The 20,882-nt window shown below is 36.7% G+C and overlaps 1 protein-coding gene across 5 annotated transcripts in view; it reads left to right on the forward strand.

Annotated features, from left to right (window-relative positions):
* LOC110827057 (uncharacterized) overlaps positions 1-20,774 on the forward strand; it is a 79,659-nt gene extending 58,885 nt beyond the window's left edge. For all 5 annotated transcript variants that reach the window (XM_022058320.2, XM_022058318.2, XM_022058319.2 and 2 more), the window contains 7 exons: positions 7,427-7,666; positions 8,389-8,651; positions 9,111-9,298; positions 10,408-10,526; positions 10,983-11,160; positions 11,848-12,027; positions 12,460-20,774. In XM_022058320.2, the coding sequence (XP_021914012.2) occupies positions 7,427-7,666; positions 8,389-8,651; positions 9,111-9,298; positions 10,408-10,526; positions 10,983-11,160; positions 11,848-12,027; positions 12,460-12,697 (1,406 nt within the window). In that variant the 3' untranslated portion in view covers positions 12,698-20,774. The remainder of the gene's footprint in view (positions 1-7,426; positions 7,667-8,388; positions 8,652-9,110; positions 9,299-10,407; positions 10,527-10,982; positions 11,161-11,847; positions 12,028-12,459) is intronic.
* The last annotated feature ends 108 nt before the right edge of the window (positions 20,775-20,882 follow it).

Genomic DNA, 20,882 nt, shown 5'->3' on the forward strand with positions numbered 1-20,882 from the left:
TCTATACCATTAAAGCCTAGTGGTAACTTTAAGTACCACCTACTTTAATAACGTTCAGCAACTCTGTTTGCTGCCCGCAGTGGTATCTAATGATTTCCCTAGGCAGCGTTAATAAAGCTGGTTTTTGTATGGAGGTGTTTTTTTAGCTGAAGGTAGGGACTGAATATTTAACTGTTACGTAAGTAAGACAGGGACTTTAAAGGATTATTGTTTGCTGTCAGCGATGTACGACGTCCCACATATTACTTGACGTCGAAGTATTTTTGTTGTACCATAGTATCTGTTTATAGTGTTTGCGAGTATAGTTTGGGTTTCATAGGTGACACTGTCTGTAGTGCTACTGGTACAAGCTTACTGGCATTATCCTCCATCTTCAGGATGACTTTCTCCAGGTATAATTGGAGCCTTCGGATGTAGCACGACTCTTTATGCAAGTACATTCATTGAAACGCTGCACGAAGATGATTAATGAAACTGCGACACGTGATGTAGGCTGACCCGCGGTACTGCAGTTCACACAATGGAGGGGGCGGAGCCTAGTATTGAATTTTACAGATTTTTTAAACTCTCCTGCCCACTGTAGCATGTTTAACAGGGGGGCGGGGCGAATTTACATATTTAGAGACATGATCCGACGTCTTGTTAAGTTCAGGATTCGTTGGTTGTTCTTCACGAGCTCTTAAACAGCGAATCTTTAGACAAATGTAACTTAATTTTAATTTTTTGTCTTATCTTGTTTTATCTTGACTGTTAACAGAACCAGTTATTTCAAATCCACAACATATGGGCCTAGTATATCTATATTTAATTTTTGACTCAAATTGGCTCAATCCCTCTGGTGTCCAATGTTAGGGTCTGTATAATTTTTTATTCAGTTTACACACGAGTTGTTTTAACAGATCACTGCCAGAACGTGTCACAAATAAAATATTATACACTTATTAATATTTAAAATGTGTGTTACGTCAAAAATAATCTGTTTGTTAAGGAAACTTGTAGGTTAGCATTGTTTTACTTACCGCTAATTCAGAATTGGCATGTGCTTCAGTAGCTTTTATTGCCGACATATATTCTTGGTGACATCTTCATTCAAAATGAAGTCTTTGTGGGGCGGTCTGTGTTTTATTATGTACCTCCATCATCGTAACTACACTATCTGACTTCAGAGACCTCGGTTTTTGTAAAGGATTAGGTATATAATGAGGTAAGTAATCGTTTCGACCAGCGTTCCTTACGATGGCTTCGTGAAGGAAATTTTGAAAGAAAACTTGACCCAGGTAATAAGGTCTTATTAAGGAACGTCTCGTATGTATGTTAAACAGAAAGTAGTTCATATGACATTTGAGGTCTTCACGGCGACGATTGTGAAGATTCCTGTCTTCTGGGATGTTTCATCGCGTAGTCTGATCGATATTGACGGAATTTCAGAGGGGCCTTCTGCCTACACAATCAGTCCCATCCCAGAAGACAGTCATCTTCAGAAAATGTGTTCCTCAAATTGCACGAATTTGGTGTAGTGCGCTGCATTGCATTCTGTTTGATATTACGAATAGGCCTTTTTTCTTTATAATTAACAGAGATAATGAGCAGTAAATATGTAGCATACACTTAACAGTCCGTTAAGTAGTTTCCGAGATTAAATATACAGACAGATTGCCGTGCCCTCCACTATCTGTATTTCGTGTAAAGAATTTATTAATGTACGCCTTACTAGCTTTATGATTTTCTGTCCTTCGTAAATTGACATTAAAACAGCAAACATTAATGAAAAGAGAAGGGGTTTGAGCAACTGGTCGATAATAACAAATAGAATTGCTATATTGCTATTCGACGGGCTTCGTTGAACACTATGATAAAGTGATAGATGAATTAATTGATCAGTTTAAGAACGCTGTCACAAGCTCAGACTCTATACTGTAAGATAATAGGGTGATTAATGAATACTGAATTGGAATGGACATGGAAGTAAGTTGTCGTGGTTTAATTGAATGTAATGTCCCGACATTTGCCTGGGGGAGTGAGAAAAACTACGAGATTACTCTGTCAGAATAGCTGGTCTCCGAGTCGAGTGTTGAACCCGGAACCTCCTGAGTACACAGGAGGAGTACTAACTGCGAGAGAAATGTTATGTACGGAATCGAGAAGTCAGTTAAGATTCTGTATTATTTATGAAGCCTGGTAACACCTTATGAGTTGACTAGCGCCAAAGTATTGATTCCAATCTTTCTGTGTTCACAGGGGCTTCTTTTGCACAGACCCTCTTCTGTCACATTTGTCACCATCATATGCAGCGTTTTTTAAATTAGTGTGAATGAATAGGAAGCCATCAATACGACGTACCGTCTCTTCAGAATTAATACTTTCCAACCCTCTCTCTCGCAGTCCATTAAAACTCTTGATCTCTGCAATCACCTTTTGTTTGTCTTCGGCCTATATTTAGACCTTTTGGTATGATTTGTTTCTCTGTTGGACGTAGATTTGATATAACTAGAGACGCGATGCAAGCCTTTGCATGTGACATTCGGTCCATCGCAAGTCTGTCCTGTCATAAGAGCGCAGACAACACAGAGAAACTGAAACATCTGTGGCCTAGATTCGAAGCCGTGTACGGGCGGTCTTAAACCGACAGTAATCTTCTTTAGTATGAGGTTGTGAAAGACGAAATTTCACATACTCACTTCGAAAGCTGCTATTACTGAAGTCTGTTTCGGGTACAGTTAATTTGTTCAAAAAATGGCTTTTCATTATAATTTGTCTGTGCTTTTAGCGTCAATGTGACATTCTATTGTTATTTTGTTGTCATTTTTATTTGCCACGCGCTGTTGACATAATTCATGCGATCGTTACCGGCCATAGTATTCCATTTCCATAAGCCGAACGATATCGATGAGAAATAGTTGAAAGAGTAAAACGAGATATCGGCGCAAGCTGGAACAATCGATCCAGCGCTATTCGTCCTCTTCACCCCTGTATTCTCGTGGGTACAAATAATGGCCAAGGCCTTCTGAAATCCCCGCTGTAGTTCAGATTGAGCATCCGTATTACGCAAGCAGGAAATTAAATCAAAGCCCTTCTGTTCCACATAACGGGATGATTTATTTCTCGTGAAGGAATGCTGTGACTACGTAGACATCGCTGGCGAAACCGAGAGATAAACGAACTTCGCAGTGTTCCTCGAAGATATTGGATTAAAGTATTTTATCATCGTAGAAGTTTACCTGAATTGTATTTGCGGACAGGAGGTCAGATATAATCATTGCTTCGTACCTCCTAACTTAAATCCTCCGATAAATGATATTTCTGACTAGAATCTGGGCGCCGTCATCGTTATAGGCCTATAATGTTCCATGGAACAGAGTCTTATGACAAGCTGACAGTCGGTCATCTGTTCAAGAAATTACTCTCCTATTTTGGAACCCGAAAGTTTATTGCCTCCATAGGATATTTATTTGTACCTATCCTGCGCCATAGAGTTGAATGGGTGATGGTATTTACTTCTACATAATTATCTTTGCCGTTCAGTGAAAGTATCTATTATTCTTTTCTTTAAAAAAACAACATGCTTATGCGTGTTTAAAATTTATGTGACTTATTACAGTGCTTGATGAAGCAGGTTAATATATCGAATTTGCAGTTTAAAGAATATTGCTGAGTAGCCAGGCAGACGTTGAAATTCTCTTACATTCTTTCCATCTTCCTAACAACACAGTTATTATTCAGCTTACCTCAGCTGTGTGTTAATTCGCGCGTGGAATAATCTACGCATTTCAGAGTTCTTTTTTGTTTGTTTCCTATACATAGTAGTCTCCGTATCACTAGTAATAATTTTTATGAATAAGGTATCTGGATTCTCTTACTATTCTGGAATTTAATTGAAAGTCCAGGGTGCGTACAATAATCTACTTCTTCGATCTTTGGGGAATATTTTCCCTTATCGACGCTCCTGCCAATAGTTTTGAACTCTGTCTGTGACGTTAGTACCACTACAGTTCTAGTTAGAAAACCCAAAAGAACGTGTTTCGCGGCTAGCAAAATAGCTACGATACGTGTGTTTACTTTCTTCAGATTAAATTAATATTATTGATTAGGATTTATGTGTCTTGTAATGACAGAATCGTCGTTAGGTAGTAACTGAATGCCAACAGAACACTAAACTGCAGGACTCGTTATAGAACCTGGAGATTAATAACTATGATTACATCAGTTAATGCATGTAAACTTCACCATAACAACTCGATTGATTGAGATTAAACTTGGTGAATGCCATTTCGACTTTAGTCATCATGTTGATCATTTGATTGACAGTGGAATCTCTGTCCTTATTTGATTGTATCCTACATTAATTTTTTTTTCGGACCTACAACATTTTCTCGATGTAGTAGAAGTAGGAAACATGAACAGCGTTGTGCAGTAAACCTAAGGTATATGTATTGTTGGTAATTTGTGTTTCAGGAGTCCCCAAACATGAGTCGAGATAAATTTTAATATAATATTCCCATCTACATCTAAATATTCCAAGTGGTCTCTTCCCCTTGAGGTTTTCTGGCTAAAATTATGTTTGCATTTATCCTGTCCCTCAAATGTGACGGATTTCGCTTCCTTTCCGTTCTCATTCATTTAACCACTATTATAATATTTTGTGAACAGTACAATGTAACGTGTGAAGTTCCACGTTGTATAATTTTCTACGTCTTCCTGTTACCAATACCTGTTTATAATCACCGTAAAACGAGGGTAGTTCTAACTGAAAATAAACGTGATCCTCCTTGCACGAATTTTGCTTGCTTCACCGTTATTCATGGAAGATGTTGTCTCCAAAACAAGCATAATGAGCTTTATGGATTTACAGTTTTGCGTCTTATTAGGCTAGAATAAAACTTCACTGCTGCTCGCGATCTTCCACATGGGAATCTTAGAGTGTGATGTTAATGCAACGTTTCAACTGGTCCGCGAGAGAAATGAAAAGATAAAGTGCATATTTTGATAAAAGACAACGATTCTTGATGTTTTACTTTACTCCGTAATTTTCTCTGAACTCAGAATCTTCTCCGAGATATAACTTTGGTCGCCGAAAACATTACCTACTATTTGACTGAACATACGCAAACTCTGGGCTGCACTCACTTCTGAAATGAAGTCCTACGAAAACTTGTGAGTGATGAAACTTAAGAGTGGGAAATTTTGCAGTGGTCCCAAGAGGCCTTCCTCCTCTGTAGCTGGTCATCTGGGAACATGGTTGTGACAAGTTTTCATCACGTACGTACACGGTACCTCGAGCGGCCGAAGCTAGTTAGTTGGTGGGCTTAGGTCGATTTCATTCAAAGCAGCTATAGGTGAGGTGTGAGGTTTGAGGTAAATGTTAACTCTATTCTAAAAGTGTTCGCTGCCTGTGGATTCCACCCAGCTGTACCTTAATTATATGCATGATCTTCAGGGGAACAAGTAAAGTGGACTCCACCGGAAGAGTTTTGTCGCATGATACAACTTTCAGGCTGTTTAGTGAGGTTTCAGGTTCTCACGGCGGCGAATATGAAGATGACTGTTTTTTCCGTTATGTAGTCTGATAGAAGGTTATCGATGTTTCAGAAGTGCTTGCTGCTTCTATCATCAGGACGATCATCGCCCTGATAATGGAGGCAGCAAGCACACTACGTGATCTTCTTAGTGACAGTCATGCATTGCTACAGGACAAGAAGTGAGCTTGTGTCAATAGTTTTATTGTTAAGTGAACTAACATTTAGATTCTGGCCTCGGGTGTGGAATTGATGGAATAATTGTGAGTTATTTCAACACTGTATATTGCGTCGTCATTGTCCAATGCCAGTGTTTGGGGTCACATTAATTGACCTCGTTGATATGTGACTCCAAACTTAAACGACCGTAGGGTAACACATTTCTAAAGTGCACGGAATCCACAGATGGTACGCTGTGCAGATGTGCTAATATACTCTTACTGCACTCGTATAATAGTTATTGGAAACACTGTAAATGGCTTAATGCCATCTATGGGCCTATATTGAATATTAGAAATTAAAATTTCGTTTAATTTTGTTCTTGAGCGTATTTGTGTAAAGCAAATTTCTGTTGGAACTCCTTACATGTCATTTTGTAGATAGGATGTACGGAATATGCCAAGACTGTAGATCGATTTTCATTATGTTTCGCCAGAAGTTTCTGTTCTAAAAACACAGCTCGCGACTGATATGCACAACTCCTGTCATGTTAGAAATCGTAAAACGAAACTCCACACAAAGCGGAGACATTGATATCCTGTGCTCGTATCTCAGATAGTATATGTTCGGATCGTGCCATAAAATTGGCATTAACCACTTGTTTAACATCAGACGTCATACTTCATCACACATTTCTCTTTTATGGCTTGTGACATGTTTTCATACAGAAGTCATGCAACTCGCTCTCTGCGGCAGAGGAAACTTTATGGCAATGCCCTAACATCTGTGTGTTTATATAGGGTACGTAAAACAGATACTTTAGAAATGGGTTATCAAACAACGGGCCGCGTCCCTTATATGGCTACTTCAGATTGAAGAAATTAGCAGAGTTGTAACTCGAATCCTTATATTCGGGAGGGACTCGGTTCGAATCTCGAATCACCGTTTATTCTCACTGAGACCCTAGTTTTCTTCAGTCGTTCCAGGTGGAATCTACAATGTGAATTATGAGTACCACGAGGAGAGAGAGAGAGAGAGAGAAATCAGTTGATATTGCATAGTAATATCTGATTATATATGAGTAATGAGTAGAAGTTCACATTCATTAGATGTTAATTTTTCAACTTCAGGAAGGTAGATGTAAAGACTGACAAAATTTTAAACTTGAATTACATTTTAACTGCTTGACAAATGGGAATGAAATGAACTGCATATTTTCCCAACCTCCCAAATTCATGTTTCCCCTCCATAGTCATCTAGTCAAATTATTTTATGCATTCCGAAATTTTTGTTCCATTGTTCATAAAAGCGTGAACATAAATTTTCCAAAAAATTTACAGATTGGGAGAGTGGGATGGTTTCCTTGGCTAGCTATATTTCTTGATATCTGTTCCCATTAGGGACTACACCTGTTCAAGAAAATGCCCCAGTCTCGAAGATCTGAAAGTCAGAATCACGTTAAATTATGTATGTAATTTTTGTGATGCACATGCACAGAAGAGCATTTATTACCTATAGCATAGTATTAATACGAAACTTAATTAATTTAAGTTATTAAATTCGTCCAGAGGAGCATCCCTGTGAAGAGGTAGGTTTCGGTAAGATTGGGTTAGGTTAGGTTAGTTTGGTGATGAGCACGTGCAGAGGATAATTTGCAGTGGTGTCATCATTATTTCACCTCAGGACTTAGGCAACTGTGTCGTTGGTATGATCGTGTGTAAAAACTTAAGAACTGTGTGTTTTCATTTTTACAGCGAAACGGAAGAGTGCCGTGGAGCTGCTGCAGGAGTCGAAAGCGTTCTATGTGAAATCCGAGACAGTTTTGGATCGAAAGCAGGAACTGAAAAACAGTGGACATCTTCAAGTGACTTCCTCAGCTGTGGACACAGTGTTTTTACGAGGTCCGTTGCTAAAAAAGTCATCTGGTCCAACGTGGGTCAACAATGTTCAAAACCGAGATCCCGGTAGCAGGCTTGAACAGGACAGTGGAAAATGTGAGTTACGTATATTACAAAGTATTTTAATATTTTGTTGAACCTTTGTATTTGATTCTCAAAATTGCATGATGTGTGTAAGGAAAGACTTTAAGGTTCCTCTTATGATGGGGTTTAATCAATAGTTTTCTATTCCCGAATTATAAGAGAATTTACAGTTCCATTGTATATGTTGTATATTGAACCAGTGACTGCTGAAAGTAAAGACGTAATATATTTAGAAAAATGATTGGAGGGGTTTCAGGCACATTGTAGAACTGTAGCAACTTTAATACTAATTATCCAACTATCCCTAAAAAAGACTGCTGATTCAGGATATAGTATGTAAATTAGGAGGAATATCTTGTGGTGTGTGCCGTTCTCTCTCTCTCTCATATTATTTTAATTAAAAAATATTTTTTTTTATGAAAAATATGTCATGTATAATTTTTAAAACAATCCGGCATACATGTCAGTTGTAACATTAAATTCCACAGGATTGAACAGGACACCTACACAGACACAGGGTTTGTTAAAACTCTGCAATGTAAAGAGGTGGGGGGGGGGGGAGATTGTTAGACGTTTTCGATTTAACAGACAAAGCCTGTTTAAACCAAAAATGCCTGCTGCCTTATTTTGGTAATGCCACATGGTGTCTGTTTAATCTGAAATCTCTTAAACAAATGGTTTATTATATTTCTGGTCTGAATTATAATTTGAGATTTTATTATATCTGTTTTCAGATCTGCATCAACATGTGTTGCTTCTGAGTCCTCCACCAACATTACCACCACGCCCAAACCCATTGCAGTTTGCTTATCAGCAACCTACTCCACCCCCTCTTCCTCCTAAATCCCCGCGCCTTGTGCCAGCTGCACAGAGGCGCTCAGGTTCAAATCCTAGTGGAGACCAGCTTCAGACCAAACTTCGCCGTTTGCTCAATGCTGACTCTAAAGAGAACTTGTATCGACGACTGTGGGATAGCGACGATCAGGATGTGAAGACAGTAAGTATATAGCGTGTCATTTATGAGTTGGAAAAGTGTATTTGTTCAGGAAAACTGACTTTACATTTTGTAATGACTTGTAATATGTAATACCTGCAAATAAATGCAAAAATGTTCTGGGGGACAACTTGATTGACTCACTGCAAAGTAAATGTTTTGATGTGAGAGAAAGAATAATGAACTTCCGTGGCATTGGCCTAACAACATTAATCTCAGGCATAGATGGGCAACTTTGAGACAAGTTTCTGTGTGAAGGATCGTGGATGTATCCAGGATCAGAAGGCCAGATATGTGACGGCAGAAGAGAACCAGTTACCTGAAACATGGACTCTTCATTGCCTGCAAAAGATGAAGATGTTTACCATATGCTCTGGTATTAATTCTTATTTATTATGTGGAAGGAGGTATTTGTAACACTGCATTTGTTTACACATCTAAAAAAAAATTCTGCTTCTTTAGGTGGCAGGAGATGAGCGGCCATTTGCCGTACCACGCCCATATGGACGTAGCGTTTCTCAGGTGCAGACTACGGTTTCATGTGCAAGTCCAAGTAATATCTGCAGAGTTCACCATAAGTCTCTGCCAGATCTGCATACCAGTCCTAACAGGACAAGTGGCTCCTCTTCTAGCAGCACTAATGATTCCAGGTACTGTGAATTTGTGCTTGGAGCCGTGGGTGCTGGAGCTGACTTTTCAAAATTTCAGGGGTTGATCAGGATTCAAAATGCAGCCAATGACAAAGTGTCAGTACCAAAAACACAGAAAACAAGCAGAGTGGAACTAGAGTGTGTTCATGCACCCCCGATACTCTTGAATTTCAAGAATTTCTTCAGTCAAAACAAAAGTAACCACACACAACTTGACAATCTTCACTGCCAACCAAAAATGCAGAGTTTGGAAGCATCGTGGGAAACTGTGATCATTCAGCAAATTATTTTTCGAGGTCTAAATGAGTACCTGCAAATGTTGATTAAAAATAATTATGGGGAAATTGTTAAAAAGTAAAAATGAAGGTAAAGGAAGTTCAAAGGGTGCTGAGAACCTGAGCCCCATGACACCCTTGTTGAACAAGATATCCCATAAATACGTATATTAAGGCACTTAAATAATCTTCTTCATAGTATCAGTGATAAGAATTATTGCTTTCCTCCTTAAGATTGTTTATATTCTTGTCTGTACAGAATAGGCATGTACTCATTTCAAAAATTTTGTTTCCAGTGTGTTTGGTGCAATCTGATAAAAGTGAGAAGTATGCCAGCAGCAGCTTGGCCACTGGTAGATTTAACCTTATCAGAAAGGTTAAAGCTGAAAGACATGTAATTTCGAAGGCCTTATAGCGGAAGACCCACATCAAACTAGGCTGCTGAATACTAGTAATCTCCCAAGCTGTTCATATATGAGCCTCAGAAGATAGACTAGATCAGTGGTATTCAACCTTTTTTGTTCGTGTACCCCCAGATATAATTTCTCTTCAACTTTGTACCCCAAAGTTGTTGGTGTATAATTCAAGTTATACATAGTGTATAATCTATATCTAAAATAAATTAAATAAATTACATCCAAAATAATGTATTAAATCTGGCCCTGATTATTCAGTGCTTATCATAAAATAATATTTCTTTTAAATTTCACGTACCCCCTAAGATGTCTTCGCGTACCCCAGGTTGAATACCACTGGACTAGATGACCTTTTGTAAATGTTTATTACTTGTAAACTGTTTCGAAATGTACAAGTTTCCATGTTTTTTTTTTACAGCAGTAGCAACAGCAGCGAGCACTTTAGGCACTCTGTCGGATCAGCGCCAGGAGCTGCCATGAGCACCACATCTCGATGTAGTCAACCTAACCTGAGCTCCAGTCAGTTCCAATCATTTGGTATGCTGTTCATGTTAAGAACTCTGGGTTGAATATTAAACTATAACATTCTCACTCGGTTGTCATAAAATATTTTGGTGTGATCATAACTGATCAATCACTATATCTGCTTCATATGTAAATAAAATCGTCAAGTATATGTATGTATCTGTATAGTACAAAAGTCAAATTTGTATGGTGATATGTTATAAAATACATATACTAGTAGAAAAGTAATACAAAAATCTTCACCAATTGTGAATTCTGTTTAAAATTTTAATGTCTGATGTGAAGCTTTCACGGCGGCTTTCATTAATAAAGTATTCTCGGACTATCAGCCGTGTTAGTTGGTGATCGATCGCCGACGTTTCGAGGACAGAGACGGTCCTCGAAACGTCGGCGATCGATCACCAACTAACACGGCTGATAGCCCAAGAAGACTTTATTAATTTTAATGTCTGCTGTTATATTTTTCAGCAACAATATCACATAGGTTACCATCAGGAGAGGGTGGAGAAGATAGTCCAGATACAGATAGGAGCCCTGACACTGTGTTGGATGCTGGCAAAGATGAATTCTCTGCTGCTCAGCACAACAGCACCAGCAGTTACAGTGATAGCGGTGCAGAGGAACCAACTGCATCACTCCAGTATAGGTAGCGTGTCTATTATAAGACTTTGTCCACGGTTTGTTCAAAATTAAATTGCCGAGGAGTGTGTTTCAAACTATAAGAAGAGAAATTATGTAGCAAGGTCATAGTGTGTACCGTTTGTTGGTATTGTTACTTTTTTGGAACAGAACAGAATATGGCATGCATGGGGGAACAAGAATGATTACAAAATTTGTTTGGCAAACATCCTGGGAAGTATATATATAATTGGATTAAACTGACTTACGATTTGGCCCATATGCAGGATTTTCTTGTAACTGTAGTGACCTTCAGAGTTCCACAAGGTCTTGAATAACTGCTGCGCAGGGAGTCCTTGAACAGAGTCACCAGTCTGCCTATCATTGACTATCATTAATGATAATGATGTCTTTCGAAGTTTTCGTGGCTGTGAAAATGTGGATTGCAGTTTTCTGGGTTGTGATACTGTGGAGTCTTGTAATTACCACTGATTTGGGGGATTGTTAGTAACCACCTAGACTGTGGCATTGAAAATTTCCTTTGAAATTTGGTGATCACCTACAAGGCTGCATTAATTATATCACAACCCAGAAGACCACAGCTCACATTAATGATGTTGACTGTGTTAAATGAATTGGAAATTAATTGTGGAGAAAATGGAGGTATCTAAAGAATAATTGCCCCTCAGATTGATTGATATGATTTGGCTTCCAGAGTGACTACCTGTGATACAAGTCAGAAAAGTGAGAGACGCCGCCCTGTCTTGAGATCAAAATCAGATATTAGTCATCGATACTCCGCAGCTCCAAGGCCGCCACCTCCTCCCCAACCTCGATCTGGTGCCCAACTGGATAAGTTCTTTGAGCAGTTGGGCCTTGACACTGGCGACTTCAGGTTTGTCAAAATACACTATTGCAGTTGTAGTATTAATTCATTTAATCAAATGGTTTAAACTGGATTTAGAAAATAAATAAGATGTTTCACAAAAGTATTTCAAGTGATACTGCACTAGATGTTGTTATTCACTTGGCTATTGATCCGATGGTTCGGTGGCCATAGCTGGTCTGCCGCGAGCTGTGGATGCGTTGTCCGTACCTGTGAACTCCAGAATCGTGGGTGAAACAACTTATTTATTTCTAAATCCAGTTTAAACCATTTGATCAAATGAATTAATTTCCTTGATGCCACTGATGATGACCTCTTGAGGTTGAAATGCGTATGGCAATAGTGTCTTTTTATAGTGTTAATAGTTGTTTGTTTACTTATTTTATATTCAGTAAACTTGTGTTAGACTGTATAGTACAACTGTGATACATGTATGTGTAGGTCATTATCAGCACCTGCTTCTGGTTCATCATCGCCTGTGTTCTTTGAGAGTGTGAGTTCAGTGGATTCTTGGACAAGTCCGTGGAGTGGTGTCGGGGGGACCGGACCTGGCAGTGGGGGATCCAGTAACCTTCAGAGACCTATAGAGCAACTCTCCATTGTTGAACGAAATGCACGCATTATCAAGTGGCTGTGCAATTGTCGCAAGGCTCACCTTGCAACGAGGAAGTCCAGCTGACTTGTGCATACTAAGCAGGGGTAATTTGTTTCTAACTTTTTTCAGCAGATAAACTATTTGGAAAGCTCAGAATAAAGAAACTCACTTTCTGGTGCACAATCCATTGAATTAAATTCTGGGCCTTTCATGTACTGTTATATATACACCCAAAAATTATCCGATCTGGTTGGTACTTGGGGTTAAAGTGACCTAATTGATTGGCCTGTAGGAAACAAAAGAAAGTTCCTGCTTCTTTTCCTGCCAGTACTGTTTCTAGGCTTGCATTTTCACCTGGATTAAAATTTTGGACTGACATTTTGACATAATAACAAAATATCATTGCTTGTAACAAGCAGATTTGTTTCTGTCATATTCTAGTAACAGTATTTTGGTATTAATGGGTGAAATATATATACAATTTAAGCCGTAGTTTTAATATAAGTGGACAGTACAGTTTTAATCTATGATGACCCGTAGATTGTCTCAGACATTCCTTTACGTGTGATGGGTTCGACCCAGGTGTTATATGTTAAAATTATTCAACAACTACTTTGTCTTTTAAGTAGGATACCTTGTATCTTAAAGAATTTAGTTTGGAAAGAAGTATAGTCATACCACATGTCGGTATAATCTTACCTGTTGTTATATAAGCTTGTTTTTCCAGTACCTAGTCCAATGGTATTCAACCTGGGGTACGCAAAGACATCTTAGGGGGTAGGTGAAATTTAAAAAAATACATATATTATTTTATGATAAGCACTGAATAATCAGTAATGTCATTTATTTAATTTATTTTAGATGTAGATTATACACCAACAACTTTGGGGGTACAAAGTTGAAGAGAAATTACATCTGGGGGTACGCAAACAAAGAAGGTTGAATACCACTGCCCTAGTCCACATAGCTGAGTACTGTCATATGTGTATACATGCTATACATGTTTTGGTGCATTATATAGGAGAATAGCTCAGTATGACTGCATATTTAAATTGAGAAAAGTGAGAAAATAATATCAGTGCACGGTAAGTGCAACAATAATTACTTTGAGATATAAGAATGTTGCTGCTTAATGTATTAGTAATGTTTATACTGCGCTATTTCTGTGCCAGTGGAGTAGTGTAATATGTAGTAGTACTACAAGCAAAATGGAATTAAGTTGTAATACCCGATGGTAGAAATTTAATGTAATTAGTTCGGAACTCTTAATATTCCTGTGGTAGCTGGAAGATTGAATTCTGTGTGATCCTATAGCATACACTATACTGTAATAATTCAGGTTTTCTAGGTGGGATATAATCTCAAAGTATACTGCCCCCCCCCCCCCCCCCCCCCAAGTTCTCTTCTAAACACAGGTATGTTAGAATTATTTTGTAAGATTTGAGGTTTTCACAGCAGTGAGTATGAAGATTTCTGTCTTCTGGGTTGTTGCGCTGTGTAGTCTGGTTGATGTTAACCAACGATTCATCGCCCTGATGACGGAGGCAGTATGACCTCTGAAACATTGGTTAACATCGACCAGACTACACAGTGCAACAACCCAGAAGACAGAAATTTAGAATTATTTTACTTGGGTTCACAGAGGCACTAACAAGACTTTAACGACAGGGTTAATGATTTAGTGGTATGCTAGTGTGTGACACTTGGCCAGCTCACTGTGCATAAGATGTGACACGTCAAGATCGTGTTGGCTGGAAGAGTACATGAGTGAGTATTCTTGCCGAGATTTAAGCACTGCTCCACTGGCCGTGGCCTATTGTATTTAATACATATGAGTATGTCTGGCAAGTTTTGGTTAGTCCATAGCTACCTGATGTTTCTAATAATGACCAAATCAATGTTATTTGACTTTGCTGTGTTTTCAACACTGCCATAAATATTGGCCTCAATTTGGAGAGATAAATAATAGAGGTAGTTAATATTTTACATTATTTCTCTTAGTAATGTAAAGTGATTTATGTCTGTTACATAAATTGTTAATGTGGTTGTGATAAATCCACTCATAAATAAAGCATGAAATGAAAAAATTGCTGTTAATAGGGATGCTTCTTTTGTTATATTCCCATGTTAATTATGGAGATGTATGGTTTGACCAGTAATTATATGTAAAACTAAAATGTAATTTTGTGTACAAATCTTTTGGTTTGTTTTGAATATGATTGGACTTGCAAAGATATAAAATGTATACAGAAACTCTTTTTCAGAAGAGAAATTTGTTAATAGTGTATATTAATTACATGTGAGGTAGGTTCAGTTGATCAGCCTGCTTTTAATTTTAAGTACACTTGTACAAGTATGTGATAATTTTTGTGGTGCAATGTAGAGTAAGTGCTTTCTAGGATCCACTCCCATATTAGGAGTTAGACACAATATTTTTGCATTTCAGAGATTTTAGGATTGTTTCTTGAAATAGGTAGGAGCATTGTTATGAGATTACCAAAATTCAGGATTTTTTTCCTACATTAGAATATAAAGGATTAAGTATTGCCTTAACTTTGCATATTATAACAATATCCAAGGTGAATTTTTTGCTATCTGTAATACTGTGCAGTTAATTTTGGGCTGGGTAGTGCCACAATGCAGGATGAACAAATTATAACTGCTTCCCGGCATGATACAAGGTAAGAAATTGCTATCCAAGCAGTAGAAGTGATCGGAGCTACAATCACTTTATTCAGTCTGTCTTTGGGCAACTGAGAGAAATTACTGGAAAGTGAAGGAAGATAAATTGTCAGAATGTTGAATGATTATGTCGGATGTAACTGCTTTCAGATATTGGTATTACATAACTGAAATATGTTTATTAAAAAATAAATATGTAGGTATCAAAATCATCAAGTTGTAGTGAAACAATACTTTGACTACTGTTTAATATTTTTGTTATTCATATGTGTAAATATCTCTCTTCAGTGACCCAGAAATAGTGAACTTGTATTTGTTTTAATGACTTCCCTATGCTCATTATGAAATTTGAGAAAAGACATTGTTTCTCATTAATGTCTTTTTCTTCTTGGTGAAATGATTCTTGTAAAATTAATTTATTACTTACTGGCTGTATGAAATCAAATTTTATATATTCACTAAAGAATCATAGGTAAAGACTAGCTACTTCCCTCAAATGAAAAGAAGAGATTCTTAAGTGCAGTTTCACCACATTCTGCTGGGAAGAAGCCCTGGTTTAAATGCTGTTACCAAGTGGAAGGATAGATGAATAGACATAAATGAAATTCATTGACTTATTACATTCCATACAGAGTACAGAGTTCATTAACGTGAAATAAGGTGAAATTAAAATTATATTCTTCTCCTTTAGAATATTGGCAGTTTAATCCTGTAAGTTGTCTACACTTGTATACACCTCATCTTCGGTTTCGTGTATCTGATCAGAATGAATGTTTGTCTTAATTTCCACAATATCTGTACATAGGTAACAAGCAGGCCTTTTTCATACTGAAACCTACTTCACATTACAGTAATTTTGTTGTTTTCTTGTGTATGACGTTGGTTGATTTTGTTGATTCTTGAGACTGAGGAACACCAAAGGCTGTATGTGTTTTCATTGAGCAAATATTTGTAACAATACTTTTAACTATTAAAAATTTCCTCACATTTATACAGTCCACGACTGTAATATAGAGACTTGCGGAGTGAGGTGGTGGGGTGAAGGAGGAAGGAGGAAAGATAGTGTCTGCCTTTAACGCTCTGGACTTACTGCATTCCTTGCAAGTCTCAAGATTACAGTCGTGGACTGTAAGTATTGATATTATCAAGGATTCCTCAAGAGTATCTGAAATCTGATCTCAGTTTAAGGCCTGAAAGAATTCTCACTGGCTATGTTTATTTCATTGTAATTACTGTATAATGCCATAGTTTTTGCTGCTTGCTTTGTGATTACCATGCTGGTTACATAAGAATATTCATCACACTTTTTAAAATATTTGTACATGCATGCTAATTTTGCAAATGAAATTAATTAGTCATAGGATAATTTGGTACAACTGATGGAATTTTAAAATTATGTGTTAATAATAATATTAATAATATTTATGAGAATAAACTAGTTGTCATATTTTGAAAATACAATTTTATGCTTATAAAGTCTGTTAAAACACTAATGACGGTATGAATTTATATTCTACCGTGTGCGTAAGTCTGTCATGTGAAGGCCTATAAGTCACAGGTAGATTTAACAGGGGTTCAAACAGTTTTCTACCTTATGAGGCCTGTGTCACAGATTGTATTAAAAGAATCTCAGAATTTAAATTAACTTGGTATAAATAATAAGTCACAGAACATAACAGGCAACATAAACACATTTATATACAGGTGCCCCAAAAAGATATCTGCACATACTATGGAATATTAACCTTTATGGGTCATTCTGTATATTCTGTGCTCATAAATGTTTTAAGTAAGCATGTCTCCACAAGATCAGATGTTATATGTTCCAGAAATTATAAGACATCTCCTTTACATGTGCTGGAGTAACTCTGAAGTTGAGAATTGTTTTTAGGATATTGTTATTCTGTGTTTGTATATTCTGTACAATGACTGATATGTAAACGTACACAGCTTGTATGTTCCCACAAATAAAAAGCCTACAAAATTAGAAACCCAGAACAAATAAATTATGACAAGCTTTTATGCCACTGTGAGAATTTACAAAACACGCATCAAAATACTAATATTTCTTTTACGTGATTGTACAAAATTGGAGACAACACCATGGAGGAGTATATTCTGTGTAGAGGTATAAAGTTTCACATACTGTAGATCTTGGCACTAGACAAAGCTGAGTGGTCAGCTTCACACATCATCTGCATTATCTCAAGAGTAAGATCCTTTGGCTCTCACTAGATAAGAGACTGAGAATGCCCAGACCTGATTTGGTTGTGGTGGCAAAAAGTTCTGCCTCTACCAGGAATGTGTAATAACAACATAAAAAAAATAACACTCACAGAAAGATGAACAAGTACGTCCATATATTCACATAAGTATATGGCATTTTTGTAGTTACATTTTTCTATCTTCCAGAACATTCATCTTCATTATTGTCCAAAGCTGAACAATGGCCGAGTCTTAAATGTATGGTATGTATCATAGGAGATTTCCTGCAATAAAGGCACTATCATGGAAACAATTCTCTACTTTTTTGCAGAGAATTAATTGTCTGCAGATAAATGTAATTTTTTATATAAAAGAATTATGTAGCTAACATATTTTTAATCCTAAATCTGTAATAGGATGATAAGGCTGCAACTCTTACAGGTTGAAATAGAACATGTGTGAAGAAACAGTTGTACTACAGTTGTTGAATATATCGTCAAGTGTATCTTTCATCTTTCAGAGTGTGCCAGTTTATTGTGATCAAACCAAGAGGGGCCTATTGATATTCCCAACAGGTGTTCTAGAGGAAAATAAGGTATGAGCATAGAGTGGGCATTTACATATTTTCTTAAATACCACTTAGAGTATGCAACATCATACATCAGAATCAGAATTTTGTACATAAATTTGTTTTACCACTGGATTCTGTCATATATTTTAAGCATTTTTACACATATTGTACATATTTTTAAATGTTTTTCACTATGAATCATTTGTAAAATTATAACTTATATTTAATATTTTATGTGAATGATAGAATCAAACATGTTGGCTATTATAAGTACAAAGCAATGAGCCCATTGAAGTTCAATGGGAAATCTGAGAGACCTGAACTGAAGCAGTTATGTTCTATCCATTGTTCTCTACAGCATAAAAGGTACTTTTTGTGAACATACTTTTAAGCAACTTTCTGCTAATACCAGTTTTAAAATTTTGACATTTTTCTTGTGTTGATGACATAGTTGGGCACTAATGAAATGTGCTATCTGACTCATGGTTTAGAAGATCAAATTTCTTGTACGTTTTGAGCACCCTATAGAATAAATTGGAAGTTGCTTAACAGGTTTAACATGTTCATCCTTCACATTGTTAATTTAGTATGATACAGCTTGTCAGACAAAGTTTATGATGCCCATTAATTTCTGAAATTGCAGTTCATTTACTGAGAGGTACTTGAGAGGTTAAATGTTTCTTTCCGTTTACAATTTGATCTAGAAACATGAAGCATGACAGAATTTGAGACATATTTTTAGGTACTCTGAACCAAACTTAAGAAAGTGTAGTAAGAACAAGTTCAGCAAAGTACTTTGTGAGAAGCTAATAATGTTGATTTCACAAATTGTATAATGGAAATAACAAAATTTTTCTTGTAAAATTGATCAAACCCACTGAAATTATTCCACATTCTGACCTAAGTTGGTTTGGAATTTAGAGGTTAGAATGTTATTTATCAAACTGTGATACTTGCACTCAGAGTTATATATGAACCAATTAGTCCACTTTCATATCTCATGTTTTTCCCATGGGTTTATATAAGTGAAAACTACAGATACAGTGGTTTTCATTTTACTTGATTTAGACACTACTTGTCATCTGCAGCACGTTTGCATTCTTCAGTTCTGTAATTGAAGACCAGAGAGCAACAGTGGTCTACACAAATTATTGAAACAGATAAAATGGTGATAAAGTTAAACATTATTACTCTGATCCCATTTTGTAAGATTCTGAAAGTAACAGATTTAAACCAACAACTCATATGTGGTTCAACCATCCTTTATATAAAATAGAGAGCAATAACAAGATTGTATTTCTTGTATTATTTAAGATGTTCTAGCTTTGTGGGTTAGGCCACTGTTGCTCCCAGGTCTCCAATTAATGAGGATCTTCAAGACTCCACTTTACAACTATTTTGGTGTGCATGCTAAAGAATAACTTGAATGACATTTATTTACTATTTCACAGAAAAATTACTCTGGCCATCAAATGTTCTCTGAATTATGTTAAGACAACAAAATAGTGAGAAATAAAAGTGAATCTGGTTGTGGTAAAGTGAAGCTGCCCAACTACATGTCATGAAGGTGCTTGGGGGAGTAGAGGAGGTATAGCTCCTACTTGCTCTTGACCTCTTACACTAGATGGGGGAAATGGTCAGCATCATAATTTGGCTGTGCTTTATCCCCAGGTAAAGGACCCCAGTTACCCACTGAATAGGAAGCTGGGTGAGCCTCAGAGCTGGTCTGGATGCAGAGGCTAAAAGAACAATCCTTTGCCCCTGCTGGGGATCAAACCCTGGTCATCCAGTCACTATACTGACTGAGCTACCCTGTCTCTTGGTTGTGGTAAAAATTATTGGAAAAAAAATACAGGAAGCTGAAAATACCTTTTTTCTGTTACTAATGAAACTGACTAATTTGTGTGGTTCCTGCTTTGCATTTCAGTAGTTTGTGTGTAGTTTGTTTCTAAAATTTACTTCATCTTACCTAAACTGCTTCCTGTTGAGTTTTCCTTACAGATTAATATGTTTACTTCCATAAATGCAGAATGTGTCTTATGTTATTGTCATGCATTCTAGTAAAATCAAAATGACACTCTTTGGTTTGTAAAGTATCATTGGCAGTTGTAATTGTAAATACTTAACATTATTTCATTGCATTTGCTGTAATATTTGTGTTTGATAATTGTATATATTGGAAGTGTTCATGTATTTTGTCTTAAGTACTGTATATGAACCAAAAGTATTTCAGCCAAGTCTCATTATACTTTGAGAAAAATTAATTAATTACTTGATGTTTTACCAGTGTGATGCTTGACAGATATGGCTAATCAATTTTAAAAATTATTTACTTTCTTTGAGAGTATGTTTGAGACTTGTTGCTTATTTTGTTGGTAAATTTGACATTGGTTTCGTCAGTCTATTAAATTATAGCAGTTTGAGCTTTCTCAAAATAATAATTTCATAATTGAAAAGAATAGGTCTTCCATTTTATGCAGTTTAATCATATAGATAACTAGAATATTAGATGCACATATAGATGGACTCTAGTCTGGATTTTAAAATATGTGACATGTTAAAATATTAAGAAGATTTAGTGGTATGGATAAGATTGTAGGTTTTTATGTAAGAGCTCTACAGTGAAGAATTAGCCTGCTGGTTACTTTTGTTGTATATAATAATTTACTAGGACTTAGCATTCAATAAACAAACACATCCTCATACCTTCTTTAAAATCAGGTGTAATATATCCTATCTATCTATTCCTTGGTCTCCTAAGTGGTCTCTTTCCGTCAGTTTTTACACCCAAAATTGTTTGCGCATTTCTTA

The sequence above is a fragment of the Zootermopsis nevadensis genome, unplaced genomic scaffold (assembly GCF_977971745.1).
Source record: "Zootermopsis nevadensis isolate Lab colony 2312 unplaced genomic scaffold, Znev_1.0 Znev_ptg000004l, whole genome shotgun sequence".
NCBI lineage: Eukaryota > Metazoa > Arthropoda > Insecta > Blattodea > Termopsidae > Zootermopsis > Zootermopsis nevadensis.